This window comes from Gadus morhua, chromosome 6 (assembly GCF_902167405.1).
Source record: "Gadus morhua chromosome 6, gadMor3.0, whole genome shotgun sequence".
Classification (NCBI taxonomy): Eukaryota; Metazoa; Chordata; class Actinopteri; order Gadiformes; family Gadidae; genus Gadus; species Gadus morhua.
In genome coordinates, this window is record NC_044053.1 from 6,362,709 (window position 1) to 6,377,522 (window position 14,814).

The 14,814-nt window shown below is 43.3% G+C and overlaps 3 protein-coding genes across 6 annotated transcripts in view; 1 reads left to right on the top strand and 2 right to left on the bottom strand.

Moving 5' to 3' along the window:
* The window catches only part of fbp2 (fructose-1,6-bisphosphatase 2), a 10,128-nt gene extending 9,494 nt beyond the window's left edge, over positions 1-634 (bottom strand). The window contains exon 1 of the mRNA XM_030359470.1: positions 334-634. Coding sequence (XP_030215330.1) covers positions 334-506 — 173 coding nt within the window. The 5' untranslated portion in view covers positions 507-634. The remainder of the gene's footprint in view (positions 1-333) is intronic.
* Positions 635-1,784: 1,150 nt separating this feature from the next.
* Positions 1,785-6,600, bottom strand: fbp1a (fructose-1,6-bisphosphatase 1a). Its single transcript, XM_030359469.1, has 7 exons — positions 6,295-6,600; positions 5,415-5,577; positions 5,081-5,173; positions 4,716-4,856; positions 4,061-4,198; positions 2,986-3,105; positions 1,785-2,404 (listed from the first exon to the last, which is right to left on the bottom strand). The coding sequence occupies exons 1-7, from the start codon at positions 6,462-6,464 to the stop codon at positions 2,213-2,215; spliced, it is 1,017 nt and encodes a 338-aa protein (XP_030215329.1). The 5' UTR covers positions 6,465-6,600; the 3' UTR covers positions 1,785-2,212.
* Positions 6,601-7,768: 1,168 nt separating this feature from the next.
* The window catches only part of kank1a (KN motif and ankyrin repeat domains 1a), a 35,267-nt gene continuing 28,221 nt past the window's right edge, over positions 7,769-14,814 (top strand). The window contains exon 1 of one of the 4 annotated variants that reach the window (XM_030358372.1): positions 7,769-7,967. The gene's annotated coding sequence lies outside the window, so the exon portion shown is untranslated. The remainder of the gene's footprint in view (positions 7,968-14,814) is intronic. The other 3 variants (XM_030358371.1, XM_030358369.1, XM_030358370.1) reach the window with 3 other exon arrangements.

A 14,814-nucleotide genomic window follows, 5' to 3' on the forward strand; every position in this document is an offset into this window, starting at 1 on the left:
CCAGGAAGTGAATGAATCCTCACTGTGTCTTGCCTCTTTCAATTTGACATAAATTAATGTAACTAATGTATTCACTCCAAAGATATATCCTTATTCCCCCATGTAGGGTTGCAGGGAACGTCAACTCTTAATGGTGTTTTGTCAACATAACAGCTTAAAAAGAGGATCTCTAAACAGTCCTTTTTTTTTAACCAGGCACTTATGTAATATTCTGCAGTTATGCAATTGCAGTGAGGTCAACCAAAGAGGTGTCCACACACACACCAGTGGTTCTAAGCCAACGCAGCGTTGGTCGAACGCCCAAGGTCATCTACTCTCCCAGGTAGTACTCACAGGTGCACCAGTCCTGCCTTGCGCACGGCCGAGGAAATGGCCTTAATGGCCGTCAGCATGGAGTTGATGAGCTGGGTGAGTTCGCCGGTCGACCCCTTGGCCTGACGCCCGGTCTCCATGATGAAGCGGGTCAGCGTCCACACGTCTGTGTCGAACTCCGACTGATCCGACATGGTGTGTGCGTGTGAGTTTGTGTGTTTGTAAATGCTTCTCCTAACTTCTCCTGAGGTGCCTTCCTGTCGAGTAGCAAATCCACAATGTGAGGCAGAGTGTAGCAGACAGAAGGTATAACCGTCCTGCCAAGTGTTCTATTTATGTGTGTGTGTGTGTGTGTGTGTGTGTGTGTGTGTGTGTGTGTGTGTGTGTGTGTGTGTGTGTGTGTGTGTGTGTGTGTGTTTGTGTGTTGGAGGATGCAGTGTCAGATAACAGTTGTGGTCGACGTGGTCATAACAAGCATAATCCCCTACCCAGAGGCAAGCCCCTTTCTTAAAACTTGGGATTTTTCATTGAAGTCAAAAAGGAGTGTTACACCTTTCACAATAATAGTTTAAACATAGCCAGAGTACGAGTCCTTTTTTCCAAACCGTTGTTATATTGTAAAGCCAAGGCCCTTGGTGCTTAGCCATTGTCTCTCTCTTGAACAGAAACGTGTGACCCTCTGAATGCTTTGCCGAAGTGAGAATGAATTTCTTGACTCCGTAACTCTGTATGTTTTAGCCCTTGTATTTGGTGAAAATACTTTACCAAACCCAATGCGTTGTCCCATACTCTGGATCTGATGTTGGGCAAGAATTTCTATGTCAGGCTGAGTAATAATCACCCCTACATCACTTGCAGTATTGCAATGATGCACAACAGAGTAAAGTAAAGTATTAAGTTATTACTATGTGTTGCTCGGTTAATGCAAAGCTGTTTAGTGATACATAGCTAAATGTGTTGCTGGACAAGGTTTATCAAAGGCAGAAGATTCAGATTTATATGTGTAATGTGTCATTCACTGTCTCAAATAACATTTCTGACTCCATGCTGTCCTTTTGACATTTAACTCAAAGGTCAACTCCTGTAGATAGAATATCCATGCACTTTAATATACACTGCTGAAGGACACTGCAACTATTGATGTCCATTACACTTTTCTAATAGATCTGATCATTTTGTGCATCAGGTTTGAAAGTAACACAAATAGGAATATTGAATTCATTTTAGGTTCTGGCAGAAGTCATGCGTGCTTTCCCTGACTGACTGTGTAAGCAGTTGACTAGTATCAGTGTCTCAACATCCAGTCACATTCAAACAAGAAATGGGGGCAGACTTTAACTTTCAACAGCTCAAACTCAAATTCTCAACTCAACCCCCTGTTCATTTTATTGTAATAGCTATAATTTGCCCTTTTTTCCCACTATGGACATTCATGATACACCCATCACTTTTAAAACAAAAACAACAAAGAATCATTCTTTGAAGTTTGAATTTTTATTTATCAGACATGATCAAGGCATGAAGCGTTCTTGCATAGATATTTGTATGTGGCCCAACATATTTTAAAATGTTCCAACCCGATCAAGGTGCTTGTTTTAAGTTACGTGTGAAGCAAATGTTTGTTGTATGTAGCATGTGATCCATACTGTATGTGCGTGAGTGTGTTTGTGTGTGTGTGTTTGTGCACATACTAATCAGTATTAGTGTCTTTGTGAGTTTGCTTGCCAGCTTATGGCAAGCATTGTCTTACTCCTTTGGACTCATGCACTGTTGCTACTCAAAGCAGAACGTAAACTCTGAGGAAGGGGTCCAGTCATTTCCCAGTACCCTTTACTGTGTGGAATGTGTACACACACACAGAAACACATTCACACAACAGAGGGTGCTACTGGCTGGCCTGCTACTTTCTGGCGTGCTTCATGAAGATGGCGAGGTACTCTCGCACGTCGTCGGACGAGCCCATGACCACGGGGACCCTCTGGTGGATGTCCACGGGCTGGATGTCCAGAACGTTCTGGGTGCCCGTGGTGGCCATGCCCCCTGCCTGCACCATGATGTAGGCCATGGGGTTGCACTCGTACAGCAGCCTCAGCTACAAGGACATTGGGGGATGGGGGGGATGAACGACTAAGAACACGTTCTAGAACATCTGCTACACCAAAATGAAAATGTTAGGAAAAGAAAATGTTCAGCAATAGGTAATTGTCCACAAACCAATGTGGACAATTACCATGGTTACCATGGCTTACTTCATTGTCCATGAAGTAAACCATGGCATGATGTGAACAAACTCCACAGTCACACTGAGAGGTAAGTTTCCGTGTTCCGAACAACTGTGCAAGCTTGCTTGGTTACACGTTAGCAAACACCGTGGCGACAGTGAGGTATGTGAGGAAATGGCATTGTGTCACAGACTCGGGTTTGTAGATAGAGCAATCTAGTGAAACGTCTTCACAATGCCATACCATCTTAAAATGGTAAATATGGATTAATCTTTACATTTGTTTGAAAAGTAATCCTTCAGCAACAAATGATGTGTGCCAATAAACAACCAGAAATTACGTTAGAAGAACAAAGTTTTACAATTCTTCCAAAATGTTTGGTATGCACCAAGAATCCTTTGTCCCATCCTGGGTAAATAGTAACTACTCTAGCTTATGACAGGTACTGTACCTTTCCCTGGGGACTCTTCACGTTGGCTGTGTACAGGAACACGCCTCCGTACATCATAGTCCTGTGGACGTCTGCTACCATGGAGCCAACGTGGCGAGACCCGTACGGTGCGCTGCCGTCCTGGTGGTTAAAGACGTACAGTAGAGGGTAGAAACATTCCTAGTGTTTTTAACCAAGACTTATTTCATGTTACCCTTATTGCAGTGCAACGCTCTTGTTGCCCCTCGATAAGCTAGTGAAATGACGTAAGATGATAGATGTGAGGGTGGGCTCTTCGCACTTCACAACCACTGTGTTCACGACCCATAGTCCTGAGATGTTAATTGAGTGAAAACAATTTGAGTGGAAGCAGATGCACAAATTTAAAGCTGGGGTCGCAAAAACACATTCAGAGCTAGCAATGGGTTCACGCAGGGCCGGATCTACCATTAGGGCCCACGGCACTGTGCCCAGGGGCCCCAACCATTCCCAGCCAGTGGGGGGGGCACCACACGAAAGAAACTTTTTTTTTATTTGTATTTTTTTATGAATGTTTGTACTCTTAAAATAGTTATACATGGTATTATTAAATAGGGTATTCATTTAAAATTCATTATTAAAACGAATGTCATAAGAACAGCAATATAATGATTCTGAACAATATAGTGGCCTAATGTGACAGTTAACCCCCCTCCCATAACCTGTCAATTGAGCCAGTCCACCTATGGTGAAAAGTAGTCGGCGGAGTAAGACCAAGCCGGCTACACTTTATGTGTCATTATTTGTGTGTGTTAAAATAATAATAATAAAAAAAATATATCGATTTTTTTTTTCCTGATTTTTTTCGGGGAGGGGGGGGGGGGGGGGGGGGGGGCCTTCAGACATTTGTGCACAGGGGCCTATGATTTGTTAATCCGGCCCTGGGTTCACATGCCAATAAATGTTGGGCATCATGTATCTTAAGCCAGGTAATTCTTATGAGTGGCATACCCTTCTAAAATAACAACCAAAGACACCCCACATAACGAAACAGCTACAAAAGGCAAAGACTGTGGGGAAATATGTCGTACATGTTGTAACCAACCACATTGTTTACCTTTGGGAACTTCTTCTTTTGCAGGTACTCTGTGACGGCCGGCTCGAAGTACATGGCGTTGCCTTCGTTTGTACTGTAGATGTTCCCTCGATTCTTCATCTTCACATCTTTGTCTGTCAGGATGAACTCCCCGATCGCCTGGCCAGTCAGGAAACCACACACACCTTTGATTAGTATGTTTACATGCAGATGGATACCTGCTTTGACAGGGTTACTGGGTTATGGGAATTAAATGAGCAGGTGACGGGTGATCATAATTCGCAATTCGTCTCATTCTTAATGCTGAACGTTCGTCTGAAGTTAGGGCCATCGCACCCGTTCAAACTGAGGGAGGCCGTGTCCCTCCCCTTATCGGGGGTCCCCCTGATATTAAGGGTGTGTGACAACTATTTGTGAATATGTCCATTGAATGTGGTTGTTGTACCGCGATAGTAACATCACTGGATGTAACGGTGAGAGCTAACGTGCTGTTTCTCAATGAAATTGGAAAACAGCACCCTGTTTTATCCTCGCTGTTTCTCAACAACAAGGATAAATCAATCTCAAGAGACATTGCTGCAATCTCATACTTTTGGTTTGTTGAGTTTGATGGAAAACATTCACATATTCCCGCGCCCAGTCAGCCCTGGTGAGGGAAAGTCCCTCTGATACTCACAGGGTCCAGCATGAAGCAGTTGACCCCCTGGCCGCAGGAGAGCACCATCATGGTGGCGCTGCCGTACAGGGCATAGCCCGCCGCCACCAGGTCCCGGCCCGGCTGCAGGGCGTCAAGCTCGCTGGGCTCCCCATCTGTGGTCTGTAACGTTCAAATGAATCCGTAAACGGCACAAACAACTCCCCCTTCTGCGGCATGTGGTTGTGGTGACGGTCAATTCATCCGAAGCACCAAACGCAACAGATGTAAATTAGCCTTGTGGCTATAATCAGGCTAAATTATAATTTGTGCATTGTCCCTGTCAAATAAACGCATTGTTGTGGGTGGCCGGTAAAAGTTTTGTGTAATCTTCGATGATTCACTACCTTTTTGTAGATGGCAAATATTGTCCCGATGGAGACAAGGCAATCGATGTTGGATGAGCCGTCGAGGGGGTCGAAACACACAATGTATTTACCCTGCAATAGAAGAGAGCGAGAGAAAGGGTTTTAATAGAAAAGCTAGGACCTCCCTAATATAAACAGTACTTTTAAGGGAAAAGTCCCCATTCAAACCTGTCTGTGTCAAGTAGGATGAGGTACCGTGTTAAAACTACTACCACGTGGACAAAGTGCCAATGGTATGGAAATCCTCCCGAAACCAGCGATGAAACGCTTCATTTTGTGGGCTTCGTTCCCCCGTTCTCCCAGATGCACTGACCCGGCTTCCTGCTTCCAGGATGATGGCGTGCTCGTCCTCCTCAGAGACCAGGATGCATGCTGTGAAGGACGCTTTGATCGCGTTGATGACCAGCTCGTTGGACAGGATGTCCAATTTCTTCACCTGGTCCCCGGTCACATTGACGCTGCCCGCAATGCCATAGCTGATAGAGAGACATATTACAGAGGCATGAATACTGAAAAGGAATAATAAGCATCTTACGATTTAGGATTCTGTCTGCTCGGAAACAGATGAAATGAGTTTGTGTGCATGTGTTTACTTATTTTCAAGTTGTAGTTCGGTCCAGACATGGTCGTTTCCCTAATAGCCTATTTGTTTGTGTTTCGAGGAAATCCAAAGATAAATTACATTTTGTTGTGGTTTATTGTTCAGACTTCTTTGCCACCTTTTTTGGACACCCTGATTAGCAAGAAAGAAAATGCAAAGTTTCCTGGTAGGCCTATATACAGGGAAGGTGTCAAGCAAAATATGCATGCATCACCGGCTATGAGTAAGGAAATGTAATTTAGGAGAGCTCTCTCCCATGGCCAGGCATTCTCTGCCAATGAAGGGAAAATAAAATGAGGGATTTAAGAATTTCCTTTGAATCACGAGAAGGAAAACATAGTTAATGTACTTCGTATTAGGCTTGCCCATTTTTGTATCTATCTACCAAGTTAGAGGTTCATAAGGTCGTTACATGTATCAGCTTAATTTTCCTCATTAACCAATTAAATTAAACACACTATAAAGTGGGAGGGTTAGTTTGATGAACGGCGTATGCGACTCATCCAGCCATGTGTACGACTACCTTCGCGACTGGTTGACTGACTGATCTATAGATCGTTAAACAAAAAATAGGAAAATACATTTTACTTACAGATGGGAGATTCCTGCTTGCCGCACTGCTACGGAAATTGCCTTAACAGCTGTGCACAGAGAGTTTAGAAGTGTCGTTAACTCTCCGGTCCCTCTGGCTTTCTGACCCTCCTCCAGAAGAAACCTAGTCAAAGTGACTGAGTTGGTCTCAAACGGTCCCTGTCCTGACATCTTGCACAGCAGATCACACCAGTGCAGTGTGTGGAGAAAGGGGAAACGTTTAAAGCATATAACGCGGAACTTATTGCGTTAAGGGGATGGTAAATAAAGGAAAGCCAATCCGAAGAGCGTGCATTGTACAATGTGCTGTGAATCCAGCGATGAACTGATAAAGTGACCGAAAGCGGGATGTGACTGGAATAATGGATGCTGTCAACCCTGAAATAAAACCAAGCATAAGCATTGCGACATCAGGTTGTGTATTTTACACAATTTCAGCAGTTTGAATACCAAGAAGGTTTTAAGATAAATTCGTGAGATGATTTGGTCATCCGAGTACGACAATTATTTTGCCGTTTGCCCTCTGGATAGAAGATAAGAGTTTCAGAATTCCTTCAGACAGGTTTATTTTTTGCATCTTACCAATCAGTCATTTAGTCAGTCAGTCAGTCAGTCGGCCGGTCGGTCTGTCTGTCTCCCTTCAACAACGATCCACTGCGTTCTAACCTAAAGCGACTGGGCGGCGCGACTCCATACAAGTCAGCGTTATCGCCATGTTTCAAATCTGTAAATTAGCATAACACCAGTCTATTGCAAAAAAAGGGACAAAAGGAATAAATACATTTTGTAATTATCTCACTTTATGCTGCTGGGCTGCATTGTGTCAAGTGTGTTTTATATGTTACATTTAAATCTGTGACCTAATCAGTTGACAGTGATGCAATTTGGACGGAACAGGCAGCTGCACTTTTCACTTCTGTCAGACACGTACACACAATATAATACACACATGTATGATGATGACGTACGAGCGTAATTTTCTCTCCCTCTCAAACATTGCTACTTTGCGGACTTTACGCAAGATGACACAAATACCACACGATGTCGCTGTTCACCAACCAGTCATTGCGATTAAAAATGTGTTTTGCCTTGCAAGCTCAATAAAAGTAGTAATAGTTTGCATTATTTTCCTGTTTTACGTAAACATGAACATCCACTGAATATATATTTTCAAATGTTACAATAACCTAGAGAAAAAGGAAAACAGAAAATGAGATGTGTTTCTCAAAACGTGCATAGTTAATGTAGAATAAATGGTCGAAAATAAGTCCAAGTCGAGAAAGATATGAAGCCATGGTAAGGAACTTAAAGTTTGCATTTCCTTAAATCACACTGTTATAGATAAACGAGAGGAGAGCAACCTTGCAGCAGGTAAGCGTCACCTGCTACGCGGACCTTCATAATGGGTGGAACGCCACTGGTCCGGCCATCAAGTGCGCATGAGCGCAGTGTAAGAACTTGCTGAACGGACAACTACAAAGGGGACCGTCGGCGAGGAACAGACGAGGGGAAAGTTTACGTTTTAACACGTTCTGGGGCTAGCATAAGGGTTTCAACATGGCTTTCCTTTACAATTAATTCGGTCATACTTCAATTGCAGTAGCCTACAAAGCAATTAATACGCGCCTGGTTAACATCACGTAAAGACCTGATTGACTGGGAAACTTGGTGTTGGTAAGTAGTGAGCCCCATGCTGTTACTCAGGCTTTGGAATATAATGGGACTACGTTGTTATTAAACTTATTGTATCACCGTATCTGGTCATCCAGGTTTTAAATTCGATTTTTTCTAATGATCAACCCGTAATGTCTATCATGCTTGCATTTTAGTTTGTTTATACACATTGCAACGATTTGCTCCAATGTTGTACTTCCGTTAATATGTCTCTTCGACCAAAGTGGTTATATTGCCCTCAACAGGTGTTCAACCCGGCTAGGTTAGATGTTGAACTTTGAGCTCTCATAGAGGATCGCAACCGTCCCTTTTCTTTGTTTATGATGGCCCTATGCGACTAGTCACATTGCTGCGACATACGCACGCAAGTGGATACACAGACGCACACAAGTGGATGAATTTGAATAGGTTCCCTAAAGAATACGCATTTTTCCTATATATATTTTTTAAAGGGATATTGGCATATGTCCTTAGTCTCCATAAAGCCCCCTGTGCTTTTATTAGTTGGTGTATTTATGTTTCTTTCAGTCATGAAGGAAACCAAGAGATTTTCATATCCTGAACACCTCCACCTCAGGCGCCAGTGCAGAGATGTCTCCTCACATTGTTCACTTGCCAGAGTCTGAAATGCAGGGCTTGAGTTCAACAAAGGCGTCTTTGAGGAGCAGTGAAAGGGACTGTCACCAACTTTTAAAAACAATTCGCTGCTGTATGGCTTATTGGAATCACGGGTCACGTTTCTTTTTTTAGAAAAGACGTCAGAGACGCCACCTCGCCTTATTTCAGGAACGACTCTCATCCTTAAAATACAACAAAACATTCTCTATATTATCTTTCATGCCAACACACTCATCTGGGGCACATTCCAGTGATGACTGAACAAAAGTTTTGGCAGGGGACCTCTCCGTTTGTAGGTTTCAAATAGTTTGGGTATCCACATGGGGTGAAGATGATGCTGAACCTTAGACCTGGATGTCATGGTGGTCCCCATTGTGCTCAAAGGACTTAAAGATTGGAATCTATAGTGGTTGGACTTCAGTCTCCTTCTCATAGACTCTTAAACTATGGCTCAAAGATTATGTTCAAGGGACTATGATGAAGATGTTTTCCTGTATGTAACATATTTTCATCTCAAATTCTTGTTATGGTCAACAGATAACTATTTTGTAACTTTGCAACCAAAGATGACCTCCAAACTGTTTCTGACTGTCTCAAATCTTGCCCCAAATCTTGCAAAACGACTACACTCATCAAAGCAGCAGACATCCGATAGGATGCTGAGTTTAGACTAATGTTGAATGAAGCATCCTAAGATGCATCTGTCTTGTCTTGGCATGCCGCTCCATAATCTTTGAACATTCACAGAAACAAGTAGCACGGTTCAAACTTATCAATATGTATGAAATATTGTTTTTCCTGCCTATTCATCATTCTGTAATCCATGTGTCAAAACTCAAGTTACCCAATTTTATCTTAAAAGGGAAAGAAATGTCGGGTCTTACAGTAAAGCTCAGTATTTAATGGCAACGGTCTCTCTACCACCGATAACATAAACACCATTCCACTGCTTCCTCACTGCTTTCCCACTGGGGGCACTTCTTAGCAGATTGTGTTTAACAGGGCAGCCTGGTGTCGGCTGGTACATCTGGCTTAGTCCGCCGCTTGAGAGGTACACATTACGGGGCGCGGGCCCCTCCGTCTTGTGGACACATGGTCGGCGTCTCTCAATTAACACCTCCCTTAAACGACCTCTTGTGTCTGCCGGGATCAAAGCAACTTGGCTTCCGTCGACGGGCCGCGTCTGCCCTCCAACCGCCCAGCGCCTCTCTGTGATTATCGGCCCCCGGGGCCCTCCGATGTTTGTTTAGAGGAAATTACTTCCACTCGGCTGCGCTGTCCGAGTTGGTTGCACATCTAATCCGGGCCTGGCCCCGCATGCTGCTGGCCGGCTTTTTGTGTCTCTGTGGCCGTCTGTAGCCCGCTGTTGCTTTTTCTTTTTGCAGTTCAAGCCGTAGACGTGGTGCTTGGTGGAAAGTTTGTTACTGGCCCTAATACCAGTTGGGTTACTTGAAAGTTAAAAACAATAGCGTTGGAAGATGAACTTCTGTTTTTGTGCAGCCTATATAGAATCAGCGGGGAAAGAAGACCCTGCTTAGCTTGACTTCCTGGAAGAGTATTTTTCTGTAGATGGCAGTTTTTCTAATATCTCTGCATGTAAGAATGAGGGAGAGGGAGCAGCTTGTCAGGATTTTAAAAGGGTGTGTGATGGTGGTCTATGTGAACTGAATGTTTGCCTTGTTATTATAAACCATGTGCACCTTAATTTGCAGTGTTGTGCTGGGCAAAGAAAACCCAAGGAAAAACCTGGTTTAGCCCAGGATGCTTAAAATAGGCTTGAGGATTGGATTTGATAAGGACATCATGGGTAAACATTGAATCTCCTTTTTAAATTAGTTGCTTTCCTCTTAAATGAATACCTACACGTGCAATGTTCCAAAATGGAGATGACCTCAAACCACGATGTAGTTCAAAACAAAAAGGTCAGGTTAGTGTCAATTTCAACAGTTCAATCTGATTGCTCTCCATTTTTGTTCCTGATTTCACAAAGTACCCAACTTAAATCCTCAATGTTTTTTTTTTTGGCTCATGACAATTAATATGGATGGACAGCTCAGTCTTGAATCTCCTACTTCTTTTGTGTAAGAAGTGAAATATCATTGCTAATGGAAGGTTTTATCCATCTCGTAATGTGGATGGTTGCCTCATTTGCCTTTTGACGTTCTTCCCAATAGCATCATCGACTATTTCCCTTTATGTTATGAGGTCGGATTATTCCCATTGTGATTTGCAATCGCATCCTTGCAAGGAGCTTTCCAATGGACAATATTGGATGTTCTATGCAGAATACAACTGAGAAGAGGGTATTGGTCACCTGTTGGTGTGTGTGTGTGGGTGTGGTGTGCGGTGTGTGTGTGGCTAGCTAGGATTAATCCCAGCAACAACCAGGTGGATTTGAGACCTTTTTGTTGCCTAGGATATTAAGCCCATTCATTCTACCGCCCCCTTCTCAAATCACATGTTTGTATCCAAGAATGTGCCTTTTGTTGCGCCAACTGTAACAAAATAATGTGTTGAACTTGGGTTTTTATGAAGGTACCACTTGGGTTGTAATGTCAATCAGGTCCCACTATCTCAATCTCCCAAAAGCATAATTGTCTAATTCCTTCTCACATTTCTTTCTCCCCTTCATACATTTCTTGACTACTTTGACCACTATGATTGCTTATGGTTTAACTAGCTTGAAAGGATATTCCTAGTCAGTTTTTTCTCTTTTTAATGGCATGGCAGACACCTAATACTATGGTCACTCTGAGTTGAATCTGATGGTGACTACATGCTGTAGTCATGTGATTTCAGGGGATTAAAGTGAACCACTCCATGGGAAGGTTAGGTAGCTTGAGGGAAGCTTTCTGCTTGACTAGGCTTGTTGCTTATGTAAAAGTATGCTGTTCATGATTAAGATGTGGCAGTAAAACCGTGCTATAGGGTTTGAACCTGCAAAACACCCCGCACTTTAATCTTTTTGTTTTCCTGCCTTCCCCATGCTTAAAACTAAGTAGTGTTCTTTGCTTTAATTCCGGGAAAAATACAGAGGAGTCATTTTACATGGAAAAACCTCAGTGTGCTCGATGGCAGACATGTTTGTTTGTGTGTGTGTCATGGGTGGGCTATAGATAATGTCTTTGATAGGTCTTCAAAATAGATGTCCAAAGGTATGATTAACCGTCATTAAGGACAAACATAGGCTAGTATCAGGACCAAACCTTATTCTAAGCTGCACTAAAGTGCCAGGGAAATGATGTACGCCGTAAAAGAATACGCCATCTCTTTGTGTGTCATCCACGTTGGGCTGCATAGACCGCAGCTCATGCACCCTATCCGGTATTCAAAGTGCAAGTGTTTATGGAAAGGAGAAACTTTCTTGGAGCAGGGAGGTGTGTCCGGGCGGGGGGGCTCCACCTTTTTCGTGTTCATGGAACAGGATAGGGCAGGTGCACAGAAATTCCAGGGCTCAAGTGATCTGGTGATAATCCCCGAGTTATGCAGACGTGCGGCAGCTTTTCACGTCTTGCCACAAGAAGGCAGTCTTGGTGAGTGAACCAACCTCCGTTCTGACAACAAGCCTTTTTATATAAGCAGGCGACACGAGGATGGCTGGTTTTTCTCAACAGTGGTTGCACACAACTTTCATTGTGATTCATGCGGTTACAATGGTACCATGACGGTTGTCCACACTGGCAAGAAATGTCTTTCTAATGTGGCCTAAGGATATTTAACATGTGTTTAGGGCCAGTATTCTTGCAGTATTGTTATGCTTTTAAAGGCAACTTGACAACTTATGAGTTGACATTTAACACTATTTTGCTTGAGCTGGATGCTACTAAAGCTGTAGAGTTGTCAAGCCGTCATAGAAACGCCACTGTTATACTATATCCTTGTGTCCAAATAACCTTGGTCTACCAAGTCCTACTCCTGTTACACTGTGTGTGTATGTCTTTGTATGTGTGTCAGTGTGTGTGTCCCTGCTGATTGGTTGCCCTGTTAAACAATGCCTTGTGACGTCTGTCTGTACGATAAGTCTTCACTTGTCCGTTGGCGAGGGTTCCTTAGGGGTCCTCTGTTGTACTGTGAGATTTTTAGAACTTGTCACCGGAGATGCGGTGCACTGAAGAAATACTTTTCCCTCAATAATATAACACAAGGTAAGGGATATCCTGAATTGAAATTGGCTTGTTTACACATGTCGTCTAGACAGTTGTGTTAATCAGGCATTATGGTTGGAGTACAGTTGTATATCTGTTGCGTGGTTGAATGTAATTCTGATCTGTTGTGTGTTGTTGTATTTAGTATTTGGTATTCCTCGTTTTTCATGGCATTGTGTTGTAAGACAAGAGGCGATGAATGGTAAAACATCGGGCCATCAAAAAGCTAAGACGTCCTAGCTGCGCCGTCACTCTAAATTGTCATGTTATTGTATGGTAATGTTGCAAGAAGGCTAGCTGTAGCTCTCTGCTAAGGCTAGTTTTCAGGAGGCAGGGAAACACCAGTGATGCCTGCAGGTTGCTGTGTTCTGGAGCAAGCGATGGCTAGTTCTGATAGTGCTGACTAGTCTGATTTGATTGTATACAGCTATGGTTGCTTTTGAAGCTTACTAAATCTTTGGCAAAAGGTTTGGTCGGTTTTAAAGAATGGTTTAAATGGCCCAGCCATAACGCTGTCTTGATATCAATTTTATTGATACAAAAAAAACTTGCCATGACATGAGGATGTTCTCCAATTATTGCTTCTCCGAATGGCAAAATTAGTCTCAATCTCCTTCAGTAAGTTGGTTTTCTGAGCAATGTGGACATCTTTGATTTGGTAATTTCTTTGTTTATTATGAGTGTGCCGTCTAATGCCTAATAATGAAGTCTAACGATGGCTATTGAAATGTTTGCTTTAAACCATCAAGGCTGGCCAGATGTCCCTCTCTTTTAAACTTGGTTTGAATGTATAAACATCCCCATGAAGAAGGTTTGGATCTTTCTGTAAGCTGTTGAGCTGGGCCACTCGATTGTTTCCTCTTGTGTTCTGTGTGAATTTTGTTTACAGTAAAGATTGGCTCAGTGGTGAAACCGTTGATCTTTTATCTGAGCCAGTTAAAAAGTTCCCTTCACATGAAAGCCTGCTGCCTGAGCGCCACATGGCAAATGTTTTTAATGTTGCTCAGTCTCCGCAGAAGACCCCAGCGTCTTCTCCTCACACGTTGGTGCCTTTCATCGTCTACTGAAGTGTAATCTTCAATGCCTCAGTCTTCAATGCTTACGAACCTTTGAAACAACTTGAAATTGCGTTGTGCTTTGTAAGCTAAGCGGACACGTGATTTACAAATTGCTCCCACACTTTAAACCCATTTCAAATTGCATCTCACTTTCTGCTCAAAAGGCATTGGTTTTTATTGACCAAAAATGTGAACACTTCACTACCCTTCTACCAAACCCCCATCCACCCATCCAGACAGGTGGTGGTGAGATGGTTGATGAAGAGGGCGTGTTCAGACCCTTTTCCCCAGCCGGTGAACCGTGCCTGCTGCCCTCAGTGTTTGGCGACGCGAGTCCATGCCTCGCTGCGTGGCTGCGGTGAACTCGGCCTGATAATGGCCGGCCGGCCCTCCTCGGGTTTCACTCCCAACAAAGTGAGGTGCACGTCGCCACGGCAACGATCGCCAGAGGCTCCACACCTATAGCCTTATATCCCCGCTGGTGCTAGGAGGCGGGGGATGCAGAATTTGTTTCGTATTTTTTTCTTTTAACAGCCTCTAGAATCAGCAGCTACTGTGTTGATTCTAGGATGGGGTATTTTACAGTACAACTATGCATAAATAATATATTAAATGTACATTGCTTGTTTCTAGTTTAGTGCTTTTATCAGTGTATGGGCGTTAGGCTTAAGCTTTCCGTGGCCTGCTGCTGTCTCGGGTGATGCAGAGTATGCATTGCTTTTCTAGCTGGAACCGGCATTCAAAATATTTGAAAAAACCTGTTGCGTACAATTCTGCTACTTTGTCGTCTTGGTTATTTTATTTGCTACTCTGCATATTTCTATCCTGATGGATCATCCCTGAAGCATTTCTAAAATGATAGCCATGCTCCCTTTGGCAGTGGGAACATAATGTGTAGGTAGTTGTCATGTCTGAGTCTACAACCGGCTTTTGTTTATGCAAATTGTGGGTGTGTAAAATTGTGATTAGACTGAACATACTATTTTCCTTCCACTCCTGTTGCCCTGTCTCAGGCTGTAACACTTC